Source organism: Lygodium microphyllum, chromosome 11, assembly GCF_053477565.2.
Source record: "Lygodium microphyllum isolate KBCC chromosome 11, Lygodium_microphyllum_v1.1.10, whole genome shotgun sequence".
Taxonomy (NCBI): Eukaryota; Viridiplantae; Streptophyta; class Polypodiopsida; order Schizaeales; family Lygodiaceae; genus Lygodium; species Lygodium microphyllum.
This window is the reverse complement of record NC_141145.1, coordinates 140,369,947-140,388,897: the sequence shown is the minus strand read 5'-3', so window position 1 is coordinate 140,388,897 and position 18,951 is coordinate 140,369,947. Positions and strand designations below refer to the sequence as shown.

At 46.2% G+C, this 18,951-nt stretch overlaps 1 protein-coding gene and 1 long non-coding RNA gene across 4 annotated transcripts in view; one reads left to right on the top strand and one right to left on the bottom strand.

Moving 5' to 3' along the window:
* LOC148029441 (uncharacterized) overlaps positions 1 to 18,951 on the bottom strand; it is a 176,440-nt gene that overhangs the window by 56,592 nt on the left and 100,897 nt on the right. The gene's annotated exons all lie outside the window — the stretch shown is intronic.
* Positions 1 to 18,951, top strand: part of LOC148029442 (uncharacterized) — a 155,496-nt gene that overhangs the window by 56,825 nt on the left and 79,720 nt on the right. For all 3 annotated transcript variants that reach the window (XM_087688257.1, XM_087688256.1, XM_087688258.1), the window contains exons 6-7: positions 14,969 to 15,005; positions 15,099 to 15,170. In XM_087688257.1, coding sequence (XP_087544383.1) covers positions 14,969 to 15,005; positions 15,099 to 15,170 — 109 coding nt within the window. The remainder of the gene's footprint in view (positions 1 to 14,968; positions 15,006 to 15,098; positions 15,171 to 18,951) is intronic.

Below are 18,951 nucleotides of genomic sequence, written 5' to 3'. Positions count from 1 at the left end.
CCATTTCGTTTCAGAATGAGACAAAAATACGGAGGTAGTGCAAGGCCCTATGGATCAAGATATGGAAATGCAAGACCACCACCCTCAGCACATGTTTTAGCAAACAATACTTGATCCAAAGCACCTTCCCTAACAAGGTCGTGAGGAAGGCAAGAAAAATGACCCTCACGAGGATGGAGAGTGTCCTTCGATTGTGGTAGGGTGGAATTTGTCTCCTCGGGAGGATTCTTGGGTCACTTTGGTCCGTCATAATGCTAGGCAAGATTCTCGATTGAATCCTGCCCATCCTTCGCTGCCCCCAATCACTCAAACCTTTCAATGCAAAGGTAGGGGTTTTTATATGAAACCTCAATCTTTGTGTACCCCAGCAGTGGAAGATCGAAGAACTTTTGATTCAGCCTTGCGATTCGATGCTCATGGAAGGCTTGTGCCTCCTCAGGACTTTTTCCGCTCCCAGCAACTACAACTGCCTTCTCGAGCTTCGATTGCGGGTTTGTAGAGAGCAGATCTTGTAGATGTTATATGTATTGAAATTGAGAGATTCCAGGCTGCCAAGACTATAGATGTAAAAGGGAAAGGGAAAGCGATGGTTCAGATTATGCAGTCCTTTTTAGTGGACGCACTCCATACAAATCGGGAGTTATGTTGGCTGTCAAATCCTCCCTGCAACCAGCATTGGTTTCTCAAGATACCCGCGGCCGATTTATGATCCTCAAAATATGTTATGAGGGGGAGGTTCTTTGGATTGTAGGCGTGTATGCTCCTTCTAATGCAAGGGATCGTCATTAGCTTTGGGGTGACCTGCACTGCCTTGCCTTGGCTCTTTAAGGCTTTGTTATGGGTGACTTTAATACCTGTGTTTCTGCAGATCAGACAATCTCTCCGCATTCAGTTATGGATGGTCTTGAGAGGCAGGCTTGGGATGGTTTTGCAGCCGCATCTTTGAAACAAGACATGTGGTCTTGGATGTATCCATCACAAGCCGGACATACTTATCGCTCTTTTGAGCATCCAAATACTTGATCCAGACTAGATAGAATCTACATTTGCCAAAGTGACTTCTTTCTTCCTGCAGTCGTTGATATGCGGGTGGAAAGACAACATGTTCTTTCAGATCATTACCCTTTGGTCCTGGAAATGAGCCACAGACTTGTTCATGCATTCAAGGGTCTCCTTGCCCATTTGCATCTTCAGTTTAATCAATCTTTTTTGCAGCAAAATAATTTTTTTGGTAGATGTTTAGCGCCTGATAGCTTCTTTTAGCTTGAAGGTTCTATCTACAGGAATGGAAGCATGGGCGGTTTTTAGGGATAATGCGCGAGCCTTATCTCGACAATATGGTATTCAGCATGCTTCCTTGTTTCGAGCTGAATTGCAACATGCTCAAGCTATATTAGCCCATTCCTTGGCTTTGTGTCAAACTGGGGATTCCGATGATGACTTGCTCACTTGCATTGAATGGCTGAAAGGCAGGGTCCAAATTTTTCAAGAAGAGGGGTATGCAAAATACAAACTGTTAGCCAGAGCCGAAGCTTTACATGATAACAACAGTCAAACTCATCAATTTTTTGCTCGTCTGCATCAGAAATATGCCCGGGAAAATATTGTGCACTTAAAGGATGGGCAAGGTGATATGGTGACTGATCCTACCTCCATTATTTAGATGATTGTTGCCTTTAATAGGGCCTTGTTGGGTCCGCAAGAGATCCTTACAGATGCTATTCTCTCTGCTCGAACATATATTTGTGGCCTGGTTAGTAATCAGGTCACACCAGAATGGGTGAATCTAATGGAGGCCGATATTTCTAAAGAGGAAGTGGAAGAAGTGCTGTCTCACTTGCCTCGAAGGAAAAGTCCAAGCTGGGATGGGCTTCCTAATGAGCTGTTTTCAGCCAATGTGCAGCTGCTTAAGGACCCATTAACTCGATTGTGTCAGTAGGTGTGGAACTCGGGTATGATGCCTTCAAATTGGAAGATTGCAGTCATCAGGTTGTTGCCCAAAGTTCCCTCTCCATCCTCTTTGAAACAATGGAGACCCATTTCAGTTATGGGATGGTTATATAAAATCTTCTCCAAGATTATTGCCAACAGATTGCAGAAAGTATTTCCGCACCTCATTCATCCACATCAATACGGTTTCATTAAAGGTCGGAATATAATGCACAACATTTTGAATGTCTAGATTATGCCAAAGCTTCTAGCCAACAAGTTGTTATGCTTCAGCTGGATATTAAGAAGGCATTTGATCATGTCAGTCGGTCATTTTTGCGGCAATTAATGTGTACAATGGATTTTGGCCTCCCTATGATTTCTCTAGTTGATACCATTAGTCAAGGTGTTGTGGCCCATATTGCTCTTAATGGAGGGATTACAGAGGAAATCGCCTTATATGAGTCTCTTCGGCAAGGCTGTCCACTCAGCCCCTTGATGTTGCTTTGGTAACTCACCCGATGCTCTCATTATTGGATAAGTTGGTAGCTAAAGGTGGGATAGTTGGCTTATCTCTTCCTGGCAGTGATCAGCTAGTGGGCCAATCTTTGGCAGATGATTCTTTTATGTTCCTCAAGGCGGATCCTATTAATGTCAATCGGGCAATGGTGGCCTGGAACCTTTTTGCTTTGGCATCGGGTCTTCACATTAATACTCAGAAATCCACCCTTCTCTCCTGTACGAAGAATGATCTGCATGCCTTGGGATGGAATGGAATTGTGATCCCGAGGGGCAATATAACTAGACACCTGGGATATCCTATTGGTGTGGAGGTTGCTCCCCGTGCTTTGTTGGATTGGATGGCATCCCGAATCCATGACAGGTTCATGTACTGGAAATCTCAGAGATGGCCTCTTCATGTTAGGCTAAAAGTGGCTCAATGCATCATGATCAGTATGATTTCATTCTTTTTGCCATTGCTGCCTTGGACTAAGAAGTATCTTTTGGAATTGGTTCAGCCTATCAGATTTATGCTGTGGAAAAAGAAAGGCAATCGTTTGGGGCAGGTATGGATCTCCTGGCAGCATGTGACCACTCCGAAAAGGATGGGGGGTGCAGCTTTGTTGGATGTTAATATGCATATGGCCACTTTGAGGCTGTCCATTTTGTAGAGTCTATGTATTCAGTGTCATCCTTGGTCAGATATTGCCAAATTTTTCATAGAAAAGACTAGCATCTCTCATGGAAGCACGGTTATTCATGCTTCCTGGTGGCATGCACTTAGTTCTACGAGGCCCATAAAGGGCTCCCAGTCTTTTCTCCTTTCTCATTTAATTGCTTCATGGTAGGAGATGCTTCATTTTGCTGTTTGGCGTCCTCCAGACATTCGTAAGGAGGAAAATTCGCTGCAAGGGGAAATACTAGCTTCCTCAAGGGTGTTGGATTGGCCACACAAAGATTTGCAGCAAGATAAGTTTAATCGGATGGCTAGGTTAGGGTTGAAGACAGTCTATGATGGGGTTATTCCGAGGCACCACCTTTATTCTTTTAGGCGTATTCGTCAGTACTTTAGGTTGCCTCGTGGATATAGGGACATTTGGTCGTCAATACAAGACTGTCTTCAGAGGTTCTCTCCTTTGCCTACGTTACAGCCATTGCATCCATGGTGTGATTGGAAGTTTGTGCTTCCTGATGACTTTCAGAAAAGGTCAGTGAATCAGATATATCATCAGATGGTGGAAACTAAAAGATGGGTCACAGGGAAGGTTAATAAGTTATGGCATCTCAAGGATAGCAAAAAGAAGTGGTGGGACAGATTCATCCAACTTTGGAAGTCTAAGGTTTCATATCAAGGTAAAGTGTCATGTGGAGGTTGCTCATTGGGGGTCTTCCAACGGGAGAAGTGCTCCGTGCTCGAAAGATCTCTGAAGGCTGCTGTGTTTTCTGTACTACATGCGATGAGACATTGCTTCACCTCTTTGTCTCTTGCCGTGTTGCGAGACAGATTTGGAATTTCATTTCCCGTTTGTGGTTCTCAGTGTCCCAGCACCGCCTTTATTTTTGATTCGGCATCGGGCATCCATGGGCATGTGGCCCGTGTGCACGGATTGGTCTTATGGCAAATCACTTCTATGATGTCAGTAGACCTGGTCCTTTCGGACATTGCTGCTCCTTGGCTGGCGATTGTTCGCTCTACTCTAGCTGTTCTTTCTGTCGGATTTATTAGAATTGGTTATGTAATAGGTTGTTCTGAGAAGCTTGTTCACATCTTGTAAATTTCTACAGTGACAATGTGAGAGAGATTGAGTATGCTGACGTGATGGTCTGATGTAATAGCATGTAAGAGATACAATGAGAATGTTGACCTGATGATCTCATGCAAATATTTACTACTTAATTCAATTATCTTCACGAAAAGAGAGAGAGAGAGAGAGAGAGAGTGTGCGACGCGATGGCGGAGAGAGAAACGACAACCTGCCGTGACCCTTCTGTTGCGGCGGACTGACCTCGCCTGCTTCTGCACGTCAACCTGCCCTGCTTCTGCACCGCCCGTCTGACCTGTCGGACCCGTCGCGTGACCTGCCATCCGACCTGCCCGCCATCAAGCCTGCTCGTTGGTCATGTCCCCCATCAGACCCGCCATTGCCTATCAGACGCCATCGCCTGTTCGACCTGTCCGCCATCGCGTGTCAGACGCCGCCATCGCCTGTCAAACGCCGCCCTCGCCTGTCAGCCGCCGTTGCCTTCGCCTGTCAGATGCTGCCCTTGCCTGTCAGCCACCGTGGTGCTCGCCCCAGGTAACAGCTCGTCTGTGGCAGTGTTTCACAGGGCGCACAGATCTCTGCTTCCTCCCAACGAGAGTCAGCATTCACCGTTCGAGCCTGAGCCTGAGCCTGCGCCCCTGGGTTCTGCGACTTGCGCACGGAGACAGACCAGCCCTACCTTTACACACACACACACACACACAGAGTGAGCGTTAGTGAGAGAGCAAGAGAGTGAGAAACAGAGAGGGAGGACAGAAACATGGCTGGGCTGGATATGGCTTTCATCGACCAGACGGTGGCAGCCCCTGGTCCGGATTCTGATACATAGGAGCCGGAGGATATGGTTCTTTGCACAGAGGAGATGCCTCCCAGTTCTAACTTTCTGCCTGCAGGCAAATGCTCCAAGCATACTTCCGACGAGACAATGGGTCATCAGGAACGTTCCTATGCGCAGGTGGCCTTTGATTCTGGGGATTCGCAGGAGATTGACTGGGAACATTTGCTGGAGTTTGCCAATACTCTGCTTGGCAATTATGTCCAGCATAATCATGAAGCTTTTTCTGATGCGGGAACGGAAGAAGCTTTGGAAGCCACGGTGGACCCGAACACTGTCTTGCGCTCTTTTTCGGTGTTTTATGACCGTGTGGTTATACTCTTTTTCTGGCAGGATCCCAGTGCTTTCCCATATTCGCCAGTGGCTGCACCATTTACTACAAGAGGAGTATGTTGAGGAGATCTTTCTTGGGCCCCGAGGCTTCTATGAGGTGCTGCTGAAATCGGAGAAGCATCGGGCTGAGCTCCTGTCCAAACTACCATTGTTCTTTGATCGCCGTTTGGTCCATGTTGTGCCATGGCGCCCTATGGCAGACTTTCAGCGCCTACTTCAACGTGAATGCCCGGTGTGGGTTGAAGTGGAAAATTGTCCGGCTGTCTATTGGCCATTGTTAAAGGATGCCATGGCCGTAGTGGGAACGGTGCTGGTTCCCGCAAGCCTAAGGGCCATGAATCACAACCGTTTGTGTATGTTATGGGACACTGCTAGGAAAAGGCCTGCGTGGCTTTGCCTTAATTGCTCTGGCATGCATCCTTTGCACTTTCGCTTGAAATGGGGCAACTTTGCAGGACACTGCTTTTCATGTGGAAAATTGGGGCATTTGATGGCCGAATGCCTAGAGCGGCAACCGTCTTCAGAAGATGCGCATGTTCTGCTACCTATGGATGATATGGTGCTCGATGCTCTGTCACAGGAGGCCACCCAGCCACCTAATGTGTTGGATAAAGGCAAACAACAGGTCCTGGGTTTGGATTCCCGTAACAATGACTGGCCAGAGGCTCATCCCAAAAAAGGTAAAAAATTGGATGCTAGCCTGGTGGATTCTGGGCCTAATGTTTCACAGGATTCTGTGCGCACGTATATGCGCAAGAAAGAAATGTTCTCTTCACAGCATGCTGCACATGCTATGGTTCCTTGTGCCCCCCGTAATCAGTCTACGTGGAAAGTATATACAGACGGTCCAAAGGGCCCACTTACTAAGTTGGCGTTTGATACGAGAGGTAATGTGATTACACCTTGGGATCGTCGTTATCCCCATTCCACTCCCAAGGCAGTGGATATTCCATCTACCTCTAAAGCAGGCCGTCAGAATTCTTTTGCAGTGTTAGCAGATTTTCTAGATGGTGTCCTTGACATTCTAGCAGACAAGGTTAAATCGAGGCAAGCGGTGCCTCGTTTCTGATTTTCTTTTTGAAGATATATGAAGATAGCCACGTGGAATGTGCGAGGCATTTGTTCTCGCCATAAGCAACATGCCATGTGGACTGTCTTGCATGAGAATCAGTGGGATGTCTTGTGTGCGGTTGAGCACAAGAGTCATGGTGAAGCAGGAAAGGTTGTGGATTGCCATGGGTTTTGCAGGGACACAAGCTATGCACTATTCTGGCGTACTTATGATTGTCCATGAGAAATACCAGCCTGTTCTTATTAAAAATGATGTTCAAGGCCATTTTGTGGTAATCGAAGTTTTATTTGAAGGGGAGATCTTATGGTTGCGGGGCCTCTATGCTCCGAATGACCCTTCATCCCGACGGGATCTTTGGAAGACTTTGCAAAGCTCCATGTCACTTGGCAGAAGGGGTTTTTTGATGGGGGATTTCAATATGTGAGTTGACTCTTCTCAGTCCACTTCGGGGCATTCAGTGATGGATGCTCCGGAAAGTCGGGTGTGGAATGCCTTTGCTCTTGAGGTACTTAAGCAAGATCTATGGTCTTGGCTCCACCCTTCTTCTACAAGGTTTACTTTTCATTCCGCACAATATGCAACTACATGGTCACGGTTGGACAGAATGTATATCATGCAGAATGATGATTTTCTTCCTGAGATGCTGGAAATGAAAGTCGTACAGCAATATGCCTTGTTGGACCATTTCCCTCTCCAGCTTGAGATACTTGCACAACCCATTGCACCTTTTATGCAGCTGGCTGGTTTCAACTCGTCTTATTTGAAGCATCCAATCTTTCAAGGCTATATGCAGCAATTGATTGAGAGGTTTTTATTGGACTTCACCTCTGAGGGCTTGGCTTCCTTTGAACGACTGCTCTCTACTGTGCAGCAGGTTGCTCGGCAGTATGGGATCCATTATGCCTCTATTTGTCGGCGCCGTCGCCACACAGCGGAGGACATACTGGCCTTGGTTCGTTCGCTGCTAGCGGACATCCCAGATGACGAATTTCTGCTGTCACTGGTGAGGCGTTTGGCTGATCTTGTTAAAGAATTTCAGTTGAAATCTTATCAGCAGGCCAAACTGCACAACTTGACTGACAATTTGCAAGATAGTGCTTGTCAGACTCATAAGTTCTTTCGTGCCTTGCATGTTTCTCCTGCTCGAGAAAATATGACTAGACTCCAGGATTCAAAAGGTCGAATGGTCACTAATCCGCAGACCATTGTCAATATATGCAAGAGTTATTTTCTGGATCTTCTTGGTTCTTCTTCGTCGCCTTCTGACCAGGTTACGCATGCACGCTCGGTCTTCTATGATCTGGTCCGCCATCAGGTTCCACTTGATATGCAAGCTACTTTGGAGGCAGATATTTGTGAGGAGGAGGTTATGGATGTTTTGTTACATCTGCATAGGGATAAAAGTCCTGGCTGGGATGGTCTCACCAATGAATTCTTTGAGAGCTCAGCTACCCAACTGGTGAAGCCATTGGCGGCTATGTTTTAGCAGGTGTGGGAAACAGGAGTCATGCCTTCCTCATGGAAAGAAGGCCTTATCAAACTGCTTCCAAAGGTTCCATCTCCGTCAATGTTGCAACATTGGAGACCAATTTCTTTGATGGGTTCGATGTATAAAATCTTTTCCAAAGTGCTGGCGAATCGGCTCCACAAGCACCTTCCAGCTATTGTGCATCCTCTTCAATATGGTTTCATTAAGGGCCGCAACATTCTGCATAATATCTTAAATGTGCAAATGGCTATTGACTACGCAATGCACTCTAGTCAGAAAGTGGTATTGATTCAATTGGATTTGGAAAAGGCTTTTGACTATTTAGACTGGTCATTCATTGCAGAACTTATGTTTGCTATGGGTTTTGGTACTCGGATGTCCCGATTGATCTACATCATTAGTGCTGCGGCTTCTTCACGCGTTATGCTCAATGGCGGTGTTATAGAGCCATTTGTCCTTGCACGCTCGGTGAGACAGGGTTGCCCTTTGAGTCCTCTCTTCTTTGCCCTGGCAACCCACCTGGTTCTTTCAATGCTATCTTCAATGGCAGCTTCTACTCAGTTGGCCGGATTGTCTCTTCCTCTGGGACAGCACTTCATTAGCCAATCTTTGGCTGATGATAGCTTTATGATTTTGCGTGTAGACAAGGACAACATTCGCAAGGCATTAGATGTTTGGACGCTCTTTGGTCATGCTTCTGGTCTTCATATCAATTCCTTCAAATCCGCCCTTCTCAATTGCACGGAGTCTAATTTACAGTCATTGGGCTGGCAGGGTCAGGTTGTTCCCCGTGGCTCCATTGTCAGGCATCTTGGGTATCCGTTGGGTGTTGATGTTCGGCCAAAGCAACTCCCGGAGTGGATTTCATAGAAACTGGCAGCTAAGTTTATGTATTGGAAGTTGCAAGCGTGGCCCTTCCATGTCCGCCTCAAAGTGGCTCAGACAATTATGCTACCAATGCTCACATATTTCTTGCCATTGCTGCCGTGGTCTCCTACTACTTTGAAGGCTCTCACTCGCCCCATTCGTCTCATGTTATGGAAGAAGGATTCATTGTACGCAAGTATTTCGTGGATCTCGTGGTCACATGCATGTACCCCCAAACGCCTGGGTGGTGGAGCTATTTTGGATGCCGAAACTCATATGCTGGCACTTCGTTGGTCTCTCTTTCGCGCCATGTGTGGGGATCATCACCCGTGGGCCATTATAGCCCGTTATTTTCTTGAGGACAGCAAGCTTCGGCATGGTAATACACAACTTCGGGGCTCCTGGTGGCATGTCCTTAATGCAGACTCTCAGTTTTTCAGTCCGTCCTCCTCTCTGTTACTGCATTTGGTCGACTCCTGGAAAGTGGTGCTTCAAAAGGCGCGTTGCATCCAGCGGAGGACCACTTGCATACTAACTCCTTTCAACTGGAATTGTTGGTAGTCTCGAGATTACTTTCATGGGAAGACAAACATGAGCTCAGACCAAAATTTAACCGCATGGCCCGGTTGGGTGTGACTTCAGCTGCGGATGCCACCCTTGCCAGTCATAATGTCTTCACATCGTTTCGTACTGCCAGGAGACTTTTCAGAATCCCGCGGGGATACCGTGATTTGTGGGAATAGCTCTTGTTAGTGCTTCAGAGCAGGCAACCCTTTCCTACCATTGTTGTGGATCGTCCTTGGCAGGACTGGGACCTTGATGGCCAGTTGAGTCTGGAAAAGGCCACTGCTAATCAGGCGTATCATCTTCTGATTAAGGATCATCAATGGCTATATGGCAATTTCCAGTGTCCTTGCCATGACCTGTGTATCTCTGTCCGGGTTTTGTACTGACAGCTTACACACGCTGGCTTACAGCCATCGTGTATCTTGTAATCATGTAAACTTGTACCTTTTTTCGTAATTAATACAATTACCTTTTACAAAAAGAGAGAGAGAGAGAGAGAGAGAGAGAGAGAGAGAGAAAGAGAGAGAGAGAGAGAGTGTGTGACCCTCGATGACTCAGCTATGGATAACAGCCCATTCATGGATTATGGAAAAGCTGCCCTCCATGCCTTCTTTGCATTCTAATCATTCTTGCCTGTTCTAGTTCCTGAGATGGAGTGCCTTGTGGCATATTTGGTGTACTGGGAATGTTTTTATTTTTGATTCGGTCTCGGGCATCCATGGTCATGTGGCCCGTATTCGAGGTTTAGTGCTATGGTAGATTTCTTCTATGATATCAGCTGACCTAGTTCTTCCTAACATTGCTGCCCCCTGGCTGGCTATTGTTCACTCTACACCAGCAGTGTGATTTTCTCTTTCTGTTAAAGTCGTGATAGTCTTTTGTTGCTTTCTTTGATGACCTGATGGTCTATTGTAACAGAATGTAAGAGATTTAGTGAGAATGCTGGCCAGATGGTCTGATGTATATATTTTTGGAGAGAGAGTTCTAAGCCGACCTGATGGTCTGATGTAAAATATTTACTACTTAATTCAATTATCTTCACCAAAAAAAAAGAGAGAAGGTATCGGGTCTTCATATTAATACTCAAAAATCTACACTACTCTCCTGCAGGCCTTGGGCTGGCATGGAATTGTGATCTCAAAGGGAAATATCACTAGACACTTGGGGATATCCTATCGGTGTGGAGGTAGCACCCCGGGCCCTACTGGATTGAATGGCCTCCCAGATTCATGACATGTTCATGTACTGGAACTCTCAAGGTTGGCCTTTACATGTCAGACTGAAAGTTGCTCCATGTATTATGATCAGTATGATATCGATCTTTTTGCCACTGCTTCCTTGGACTAAGAAGTCTCTCTTGGAATTGGTTCAGCCTATCAGATTCAAGTTGTGGAAAAGGAAAGGCAATCGTTTGGGACAAGTCTGGATTTCGTGGCAGCATGTGACTATGCCTAAATGGATGGGGGGTGCAGCTTTGTTAGATGTTAATTTGCATATGACAGCCTAGAGGTTGGCCCTCTTGCCGGCTTTATGTATACTAAGTCATCCTTGGTCAGAGATTGCTAAATTTTTCATTGAAAAGACTGGCATCTCTCATGGTAATACGGTTATTCATGCTTCGTGGAGGCATGTGCTTAATTCCTCGAGGCCTATTAAAATCTCCCAGTCTTTTCTCCTTTCTCATTTAATTACATCCTGGCAAGAGATCTGACGTTTTTCAGTTTGGCAGCCCCCTGATATGTGCAAGGAGGTGAATTTGCTACAAGGAGAAGTATTGACATCCTCCAGGTTGTTGGATTGGCCGGATACAGATTTTCAGAGAGTCAAGTTTAATCGGATGGCGTGTTTGGGGTTGTAGACAGTTTTTGATGGTGTTATTCCTGTGCAATCCCGCCTTTATTCTTTTCGGCGGATTCATTAGCACTTTCGAGTACCCCATGGATATTGTGACATCTGGTCATCCATACAAGTCAGACTTCAGAGGTTCTCCCCTTTGCCAGTGCTACAACCATTGTATCCATGGCATGATTGGATGTTTGTGCTTCCAAATGATTTTGAGAAGAGGTCTGCTAACCAGATATATCATCAGATGGTGGAGGCCAAGAGATGGGTCACTACAAAGGTGAATAAATTATGGCATATTCGGGATGGCAAAAAGAAGTGGCAGGAAAGATTCATCCAGCTTTGGAACTCTAAGGTTCCCTATCAAGGTAAAGTTTTCTTGTGGAGACTGCTGATTGATGGTCTTCCAACTGGAGAGGTGTTGTGTGTCTGAAATATCTCTGCTAGTCGTTGTGTATTTTGCACTACATGTGATGAAATATTTCTTCATCTTTTTGTCTCTTGTCCAATTGCACGACAGATTTGGAGTTTTATCTCTCAAGTGTGGTTCTCGGCGACTCAGCTCTGGATAACAACCCATTCATGGATCATGGGAAAGCTCCCCTCTGTGCCTTTTTTGCATTATGATTATTCTTGCCTCTTCCATTTCCTTAGATGGACTGTCCTGTGGCATATTTGGCGTACTTGGAATGCCTTTATTTGGGGGAGCTACCACAATATCACCTACTCCGATGCCAACTACAGGTTTCCATTGTACTTAAGTACATCTAAGGACACTCTTCTACACAAAGAACAAGAAGGCACCACAGGCTACTGCGAACACTAATAAGAAGGGTACTACATGCTGCAGAAAGAGGAAATTTTAAAGAAATAAGTGATGTTGGGCAACAAATTGGAGGCATTGGGCTGCAAGCGACTATTATAAGGGAAATGGCAAGCAAGGCAGCAAGCGAGGGAACAGACGCACTCCCTCCTGTATGGTGAAGAGGGTCCCAGGTGGAGCGCCGCCCACTCTACCTGCCACCTATAGGGGGATGCGTGGTGGTGAGAACCTAGCGGCCCATACCTCCCCAGGCCCTATCGGCTCTCAACTTGACGGAGCAAGCCACTCTTGAGGTATTGCTGCCTCTATCTCTCTTTTCCTTAGCTCGACTCCTCTCTGGCAGCCTGATACTCACTACAACACCTCCGTGCCCACCATCCTGTACACCTCCCGCCATGTCCTGATGGTACGAGCCGGGCCGGCCTCCCAGCCAATCCCAGCCAGCCCATTGGATGTGGGGGCACTTGCCAAGCTATGCTCCTTCCCGATCTTTGACCTAGGGGTTGCAGATTACCGGCTCACAATCTATCTCCTCCTGGAAACTTGGGGGGCTCTGGATTAGGGCCTTACGGAGACCCTGCCACATACGGATCAAGCTACGCACGAAAGGTGATCTGGGTGGGGTGTTCAGGGCTAATGTGAAGATCCATCTCAAGGACGGTCTCCACTCACTGCCAAGCCTCGGTCTATAGTCCTAAAGACCCTCCTGCAATAGGACCTTCCATGTCTGCCCTCCTGGTGTGAGGCCATGGACAACTAGCTTGCCAAAGAGGGCCAAAGGAACAATATTCTGCATTTAATGTAGAACTGAAGCCCCCCTTTTGTTTTTGGGTTTGACGGCCATGCAGAAGTGGGGCAGACAAGTAAAGAGAATAGAGGAGCACCTTTAGAAATTTGATTTAAAGGAAGACTTTAGTCTTCACAATAAAGCATAATCTTTATATATATGGCCAAATTTCAAGAACCATGTTCTTCAAGTAGACGGCCAGCCAACACGTAATCCTCATTGATTATTAGGACACTTGTGAAGTATTAATACCCCCATGAGGTCAATTACTAGAATATGACAATTCTCGACATGCTTTCCATGTTAGATTGATAGAGGGCGGCAGGATGAGGGTTTAGCTGTCCTCTCATGGAGGAGAATCCAGGTGATTGGCCTTCATGGGAAGACATGGCGGTTGGACCCTTTTGTCTTCTGGCGGCAGGAGCTCAGGGAGTGGTGTCCTGGATCTGGAAGGGCAGTCCACTTGATGAGCTGGAGTGGGACCCGGGAGAGTGGCTATGGCCGGTCATAGTAGTCGCCAAGAAGTCACCAAGGTTCTTGGAGTACACTGCCAGGATTCACAGACACGTACTGATGCAGGAGGATATGGATTGGGCGCCATCACGTAGCAGGCACTAGGCAGAACACGGCATCACGGAGCCTTTCCGATGGACCTTCTAGCGTCACGCCGCCTATGGGATAGCTGGAGGCCAAGGAGGGTATCGTATTTCTTATGGTTGGTGGCACATGGAGGCTTGTTGGCTTGTCTAGATGCAGAAGGAGAGAGGTTGTATGCACTGCACACAGTCGCCTCTGGAAACACCAAAGCACTGCCTTTGGTCATGTGAGGCGACGCAGATCTTGTGGAGAGGTGCATGCTGCATCCTTCGCCGTATAGCACCCAGTCTTGGATGTATCTCATGGGGAGCTTTCTGCTGGCAGAAAGTCAACCAGGGCCGCCACCTTCTGTATGAGGCCAGGATGCAAGACACAATATTCATTATTGAGGCAGGGTCGTGTGCAGTGGTCGGTTTGGAGGCTCTACCCATCCGCCGGGTACTGGGGCCCACAGCAGACCACTCTGAGGTATGGGAGATCATAGGGAGTCTTACTGGTTGGCATATCTGGAAGGTGCGGTGTCAGGAGGCTTTCAGCGGAGAGAGACTTTTAGTACAGGCGACTCTTTAGCAGAGCTCTGTACCTCCATCATCCACTCCCTCCACGGCCGATGGGATCAGGTGCAGGGCGAATCCAGGGCTCGTCAGGAGTTCCAATGTCATTTCATGCGCACTTGGGGCAGCCAAGACCTGTTTTTTGTGATGCAGGCAGGCAGCCCCAGATGGCGATACACACCCCATCCCCCCCCCCCCCCCCTCCATGGCTTCTTGCCCCCATTCCCCCCAGACCGCCTTGAGAGGCTTGTATACATGATGGACTTGTGACTTTCATCAGCTCCAGCTAGTCTGTTGAGCATGAGCACTCTGTTGTAATCAGTTATTCCGAGTAATATAATCAGCCACATTTTATTTGCAAAAAAAAAAAAGTTTCTTACACCACATAGACTAGTGACATGAACTCTATGTACCTGAGGTTGTGCTATCCTAAGTTAATGCTGAATACATGTGTCTGCTCTAGCCATCAAGTTAAATGTCATGTCAGGGCTGTATGCAGGATTTGGAGTACCAAACTCGTAAGCCTACGCCACATGACCCTTTAGAATCCAAGTGCTTTGTCTGGAGTATGAGAAAAATCAGAGTTTTCAAGCCTGCAAACAGGGGCTCATGTATCATTTACAACCATATGAAATATTGCATTGGAGGTTACGGGTCTTTTTTGAGAGAATGTAGCTCATGATCCATTAACCCACATTCTTATGTAGATCAGCAATTATCAATGTGTTTCTTAATCTGTGTGTTTGGGTGCTGCATGATCCACCATATCAGTTCATGGTAGATCACAATCAGCACGTTTGAGCCTAATTAAAAGGAAATCTCAGTCTTGTGACTAAGTAAAGAAAATTTCTTGGCACAATCAGCATATATGTTGATCAAGTTAGAAACCACTTTTTGTACCTTAGAACTTCAAAATATGTTTCCTTGTGAAGTGTTTCATAGTTTTGCTTCTACTGACTATGTTGGGGGTCATTCCAACTAATGCACAGACTTTTGTACTTGAGTGCAGTTGCCACACTCAAAGTTTGGTGCAAGATAATACAAATGTAAGGAATAAAGACTTATTAAAGGGCAATGCTACAAACACACTTTTTAAAAGAAATTTTATTCATTCTAAAATCTTATACTGACACAAACAGGACTTTTACTGCGATTGTTGTTTTGCTGCTTGCATCGTGGGCATTATGTGGAATAAGCTTCATTCTCTCAAAGTACATCTCTTTCTCCCTCTCTTTTTTTTCTGCAAAGAGTAATTATATTAACTACAACAGTACAAGAGTCAGAAAATTCTAAAGGGAGGGAAAAACAGCTGAAGAAACTGCCGCATGCCAGGAGACTAAATCCTCGTGAGGGAGAAGGTCTGTGTGTGGAACAAGATCCAACTGCCAGTGGAGAAGACATTTTAATCTGGTGACATGACTTTGAACACCAAAACTGGAATTAGAAGTAAAGGTATTATTGGTAACTGAGTTATGCCAACCAGAATCGAAGAAAATGGAACATCATCTTCATGTGTGGCTATGCAGAAGTAGAAAATTTTTCCTTGCCAAACACATAATCAGAGGGATGCACAAGAGGCCCCATCACTTTTCATCAAATATTGAACAAGAGAGACCAGATCTTCAGCTGAAGAAACTGCCATATGCCAGGAGACTAAATTCTCCTGAGGGAGGTGTGTGTGTGGAACAAGACTCAACTACCAGTGGTGCTGACAGTGTTGTACAATGTATACCATTTCGAGTAATGCCATCTGATTGAGCTTGGGGCCAACACCTCGTTTTTCTTTCCAGGAGACCAACCTAGAAACGGCCAACAATTTGGCCTGCCAAGAGTTTGCATGGAATCTATCTTCCAACCAATATCTTCCACAAGCACACCAAATGAGTTAATAGAAGAGAAGATGATACAGTAACTGGACGATCAATGTTAAGCATATAGCACTAGGAGCCCGGGATAGTAGTGTTTCCATGCCCAACTCTGCGGTCCCAAGAAAATAGCGGGCAGTAGAAGCCCAAGATTCTATCTCTTTTTTTTTGTGAAGAAGTTTGAAATAATGTATGGAAATATTTACATCAGGCCTTCTGGCCAACCAAGCACAATCATAGCCTTTTTGGAATACATCGAGCCTTCAATCAAACCAGACAAAATGGCAATAGCTGTCACAAAGCCAAAAGGCCAACAAGAGAACACAATGCATGAACAAAAACTCTCTAAAAAGCTATCAAGCAACAATCGACAAGGAGCAAAGGAAGGGGATCGTGAAGATGGTACATTGGGGGTGGTGTTGAGCTAAAATATTCATTACTTGCTGATCAGCCTCTTAAACATCCCCAAACCACACTAAAAAATGCTCTTTTAGAGTAAAAACCCTAAAACGGGGAGTGGTTCAAGAGAGCTCAGTGGAAACCCTAATTTTTGGGGCGCCCTTCCACATCTACAAATAGACAAGCTGCCCCATTCAGCCTTATCTTGTTTGTGCAGGTTTCTCACTCCACATGCAGATTTCAGCCATCAGCCTCCTCCCACATGGCTGTCCAGCCCTCGAGACTGTTGCCACTCCATCAGTGTTTGCTCCTGTTGCTCGCGTCTTCATCCATGCTGACGTCAATTGCTGGCGACATCATCATCTGCTATGATCTGATCATCCAGTCATCGCCAACCACATCAGACACTGTTTCAGCTTGTTGTTTCCAACAGACTATGCGTAGTTTCCAGCCTCCGATTGGCGGTACACTGTTGCGTTTGCCAATTTGCTGCCTCTAGACTGCTGTGTTTTGGTGACCAGCCTTCTGCCATTCACTATTCAGCACTCCTACACTTTGACTGGTGGTCACAGACTTGGGATCCGTCTCCGGTGGACGTCACACTCCGACATTGCTCTACCCTTGAGCACAATGTACACTCTTACATTCATTTATAGCATTCATTCACTTCAAAGTTGTGCTCTCTCTCTCCCTTCTTCTATTTGTGTTTGAGTTTTGAGTTTTGCCCTTTGTGTCTGCGTCTATCTCTTTGTGTTTCTATCGTGGTCGTACACTCTGTGTGTCCTCAGTGCAAACCCTAGCAGTTTTCTTCACATAGTATCAGAGCAGGTGCTCTTGTAAAGAGTATCTTGCAGATATTGTAGAGAGCTAGTCTTTGTGCGAGGCACACAATACAACTCGTAACCAAATCACAATGTTCCTATGATGTCTTATCAAGCTTCTGCTCGAGTTCCTATGATGTCTTATCAAGCTTCTGCATCATTGGAGGCCTTGAGACGGCATTATGGACTCCGTGAGAAGGATGACACTCCACTTTCACCTTCACCTTCTTCTACTTCTATTCCAAATTTCACTAACATGACAGAGGAGAACTTTGAGAGTACTATTGCAACAAGTACGGTGATGTTTACACCCCTCCTACCAGTTTTGCTACCACATCTGGACCGCTTGGTGAGGTTGGCCACCTCTCCAATCATGAAGGACATACAACATTTAGAACGTCTGGCGATCCATCTTCATCATCTCAGCCAGATCCAATGTCGGGTTTGTACAATTCTTTTGTGTTGCATGAATGAAAACCCTCGCCTGTTTCTTCTTTTGAGGTACAGGATCCGGATGGCTTTGCATATGTGAACTTTAATAGAGGGGGCTCATGAAGCAGACGAAATTCAGGTACATCTATAACTTCTATTTCATTTGAGCATGTCACACACGCTTCTCACTTCCCTCCCATCCCACCCTCTTCTATATCACAACTTGATCACCTCTCATCATCTTTCCAAAACCTTGGATTACACTCCACATCTGCATTACACACCCTAGGGGTTGGATCTTCCATCTCCGCTCCTAGCACATTTTCCTTCTTCACCCCATTCTCTACCTCTTTGCACCATGGTACTTCATTAGGGGGAATGCCACCCTTTAACATAGTGCCTCTCACCTTTCAGCAAAGGAGCACACCCATAACTCCTAAGTCGACTATGATGGGCATCCCCCTCACTATCCCCAGCTTCACATCTCACATAACCACTCAAACGCAGGGGTTTCCATTCTCAGCTTATGGTGCGTCTTCACACTCTCCTTGGGTTACACCTATGTAGGGATTCCCATCTTCTATTCCCCATATTCACAATACAACTCGTAACCGAATCACAATGTTCCAAACACCTTCTTCTCGAGTTCCTATGATGTCTTATCAAGCTTCTGCATCATTGGAGGCCTTGAGACGGCATTATGGACTCCGTGAGGAGAATGACACTCCACTTTCACCTTCACCTTCTTCTACTCCTATTCCAGATTTCACTAACATGACAAAGGAGGACTTTGAGGAGTACTATCGCAACAAGTACGGTGATGTTTACACCCCTCCTACCAGTTTTGCTACCACATCTGGACCGGTTGGTGAGGTTGGCCACCTCTCCAATCATGGAGGACATACGGCATTCGGAACGTCTAGCGATTCATCTTCATCATCTCAGCCAAGTCCAATGTTAGGTTTGTACAATTTTTTTGAGTTCCATGATTCAAAACCCTTGCATGTTTCTTCTTTTGAGATACAGGATCAGGATGGCTTTGCGTATGTGAACTTAACTAGAGGGGGCTCATGAAGCAGACGGAATTCAGATACATCTACAGTTTTGTTTCATTTGAGCATATCACACACACTTCTCACTTCCCTCCCATCCCACCCTCTTCTATATCACAACTTGATCACCTCTCATCATCTTTCCAAAACCTTGGATTACACTCCACATTTGCATCACACACCCTAGGGGTTGGATCTTCCATCTCCGCTCCTAGCACCTTTTCCTTCTCCACCCCATTCTCTACCTCTTTGCACCATGGTACTTCATTGGGGGGAATGCCACCCTTTAACACAGTGCCTCTCACCTTTCAGCAAAGGAGCACACCCGTAACTTGTGGGTCGACTGTGATGGGCATCCCCCTCACTATCCCCAGCTTCACATCTCCCATGCCCACTCATACGCAGGGGTTTCCATCCTCAGCT